This window comes from Aplysia californica, unplaced genomic scaffold, assembly GCF_000002075.1.
Source record: "Aplysia californica isolate F4 #8 unplaced genomic scaffold, AplCal3.0 scaffold01239, whole genome shotgun sequence".
NCBI classification, from domain to species: domain Eukaryota; kingdom Metazoa; phylum Mollusca; class Gastropoda; order Aplysiida; family Aplysiidae; genus Aplysia; species Aplysia californica.
The window spans coordinates 85,875-89,243 of NW_004798509.1; the positions used below are offsets into that span (position 1 = coordinate 85,875).

At 40.0% G+C, this 3,369-nt stretch overlaps 1 protein-coding gene across 1 annotated transcript in view; it reads left to right on the plus strand.

Moving 5' to 3' along the window:
• Positions 1-3,369, plus strand: part of LOC101848258 (inositol 1,4,5-trisphosphate receptor type 3) — a gene marked incomplete at both ends in the record, with an annotated part of 112,704 nt that overhangs the window by 63,762 nt on the left and 45,573 nt on the right. The window contains 1 exon segment of the mRNA XM_035973446.1: positions 2,601-2,753. Within this exon segment, the coding sequence (XP_035829339.1) occupies positions 2,601-2,753 (153 nt within the window).

Below are 3,369 nucleotides of genomic sequence, written 5' to 3' on the forward strand. Positions count from 1 at the left end.
ATTACTAGATGTAGATCTAATGAGACCTGTGTACTTAACAGGTTTGGGTCGATAGGGCCAAACCTTGATCTAAGTACAGCTAGCCACTTCGTATGACCTATTTGTAGTGCAAACGCCATCAAACTTTTACTGAAACTGAAACTTTAGACAGGCTGGTTAGACCAAACTAAGGTCTAATCCTGTTATATTGTACTGCTGACCTTGTGACGAGCATGAAGTTGGCGATATAGTGGGGCTGGTGGTAAAACAGGATTTTCCAATGTCAAGGGAAATGTTTCTGCCAGGACTAGATGAAAACGTAGTACAGTCGAGCAGGCACGTAGCGAAACGTACTCATAGTGAACCGATTTTCACACCCCCAGGGCAGTGCTACTGACTGAAGTGTCTTTAGGCCATTCCCAAAGGGTCACCACATTATCATGTTCTGTAGCACAGTAGAATTTTAATTGTAAATGGGCTGATTCATCAAGTCATGCTCATAACTGTACCGGAATTGCAACAGGGAACTGCTGTTTTTTCTTTCCTCATCCTTACTATCATCATTTTTCCTCTACTTCTTTTGTATGTTTGTCACACTCTTGTGACCCGCTATTTTGGGGGTGCCTTGATAGTTGAAGCAGACTTTGTGCTGTTGAAGCTAGAGAGGTGAGCAGAGTAAGTCTGATTCCTTGTAAGGACTTCAATCTCAGTTGACATCGACCCCTTGGCGCTCATTTGACCTTATGCAGTTGCGAACGCCGAAAAACCCCTACTAAAACAAACAAACCGTCAAATAATGTTTTCTTTTATACATGTTTATCCCTTGTATTTTAAACATTTACATGATGAAATTCCTATATATAACAAAAATATTTCAGCGTCCCATGTGCTTGTCTTATAAGTCTCTCCTCCTTTCTTCTTTCCATGTCACTCTCTAGTAACACCTCTATCTAATCTTAGGCACTTAAAAGACCTATTTGTGTTGCAAATGCTGTAAAACTCTAACTGAAACTAAAACTTTCGACAGGCTGGTTAGACCAAACTAAGGTCTAACCCTGATATAGTGTACTGCTGACCATGTAACGAGCATGAAGTTGGCGATATAGTGGGGCTGGTGGTAAAACAGGATTTTCCAATGTCAAGGGAAATGATTCTGCCGTGACTAGATGAAAGACGCAATACAGTCGAGCAGGCACATAGCAAAACATGCACATAGTGAACTGATTTTCAGATCCTGGATTTTTTCTTATGCATGCATATTCTTTGTATTTTAAATATATATCTAGTGAAATGTGTACATAACGGAAAGATTTCAGCGTCTCACTTATTTCGTTACATGCATGCAAGGCTGTACAAAGTGGTTGATAGGCCCTACTGTATAACAATGAGTTATTTCCCTTCATCCAACACTTGATGGGATGACCTTAAGGGTTTCCTGAATGTGATGATCACTCGCCGCTTGCACAGTCGTGTGTGAGTGAAAGGGATCCAATGAGTTATCACTGTGCAGCTGCCTAGTATGCTGTGTGTAATGTGTAATGTAGACCTCTGGTGGCCAGTTCACAATGGATGTTGTAGGGCAAATTTTCATTACTTTAATAAATTTTTTCAATTATTTTGTAAAATTGTAGGTGTTTTTAAGCCCCCATCAACACCGTGTAGATTATTTAGGAGGCGGGCTTCTGACTGTGCCTGTCAGTGCCAACCTGGGCTGAGAGGGAGTTGTACAACAGACGGTGTCTAACTTACCTTGGAAGTGTCTTGTGTAGTATTTGAGGAATGGAGGAATGTCAAATACATCCACGGATAGTTGTGCCACTGTATTTCTCTCAGACCTCATTCGTTAGGTTGAGAAAAAATTGACCTATTGCCCTTTGTACACAATTTATCGTTGACCGCCAACTTTTTAGATGTAGACCTACAAAGCCCAAAGTTTTGAATTTTTTAAAAATTACAATTTCTCTACTCCCTTCCATTCTTGGTTTTACTAACTTTTTTTTTCCCTACATTATACACTTATAGTTATATGACCTAATTGTGTTGATAGTGCTGCAAAACTAGTACTAAAAACAAGCAAAATCTCACTCTCAGATGCGGGTTTAGGGTTTTCAGGCTCAGCTCGGTCCGACGTTGTGTCCTTGGGAAAGGACCTTTACATGAAATTCCCATTTAACTCGGTCCTTTCGGAGATGGACGTTACACTCGGAGGTCATACCGCCTCTTATGACCTAATACTGTTGATAGGGGCTTACACCTATACCATTGTGGGTGGTTGACGGGTGCTCAGGTGTGGTTTGCTTCTTCTTTCCTCTCAAACATCTATTGTCTTCATCTACCCTGCTTCTTTTTTGTGTTTGTTACTCTCTTGTAACACCTCTTCTTCTTCTCGATCGCATCCCACTTGAAGTCTGATATCTGTCATATATTGGGCCATCCTGCTCAGTTCATCTGTCGGCCCGTATAGCTTCTCTTGCAGCGTCAGTGGGGTTGGCCACGTTTCCTGTCTCAGGGTCATAATACCTCTAATCTTCGGCACTTATATGACTGTATTGTGTTGCGAGTGCCGTAAAACTTACTAAAAACTAAAAACCTGTACCATTTCCATTTCCCCGACTCCGCAGAATCTCCCAGAAACTGCCGGTCCTGTCGGAGAAAGAACGGCTAGAACAGCTGGAGCTGGATGTGAAGTGTCTCATGTTGTTGAGGGGACTTATACACAACGAGATCGTCAAACTGCCGGAGGACTGGGAGACCGACCTCAAGAGCAACAAGAAGTGAGACTTGTTTGTGGGAACGTTGTCTGATCATTTATTTATCTGATCATTTATTTACCTCTTTGTCTGATTGTTTATTTATCTGTTTGTGGGACCATTTGTCTGTTTGTCTGATCATTTGTCTCTTTGTCTGATCATTTATTTATCTGATCGTTTATTTATCTGTTTTTCTGATCGTTTATTTATCTGTTTGTTTGATCATTTATCTGTCTGATCATTTGTCTGTTTATCTGATCCTATATGTTTTATTTGTTTGTCTGATAATTTATTTATCTGTTTGACTGATCATGTATTTATCTGTCTGTGTGATCATTTATCTGTTGATCATTTATATGTTTGTCTGAGAGACTTTATTCTCTTCTCTCAGATCACTCATCAGATCTCATTTTATTCCATCGCATGTCAACTCATCATATTTTATAGAAGCTTTTATTTTATTCCACTCTCAGCTGATAGCAAAATGTCAACAAAATGGCTGCACTATTAACCTGCTTTTCTAAATTATAAGACATTGAATTATTTACCAAATTACAGGAGGCGGGATGAGTGGGTGGGGGTGGGGGGTGTAGCAAAAAATATTAGGAGTGTATCCAATTATAATTTTAGGTTGTTTTTT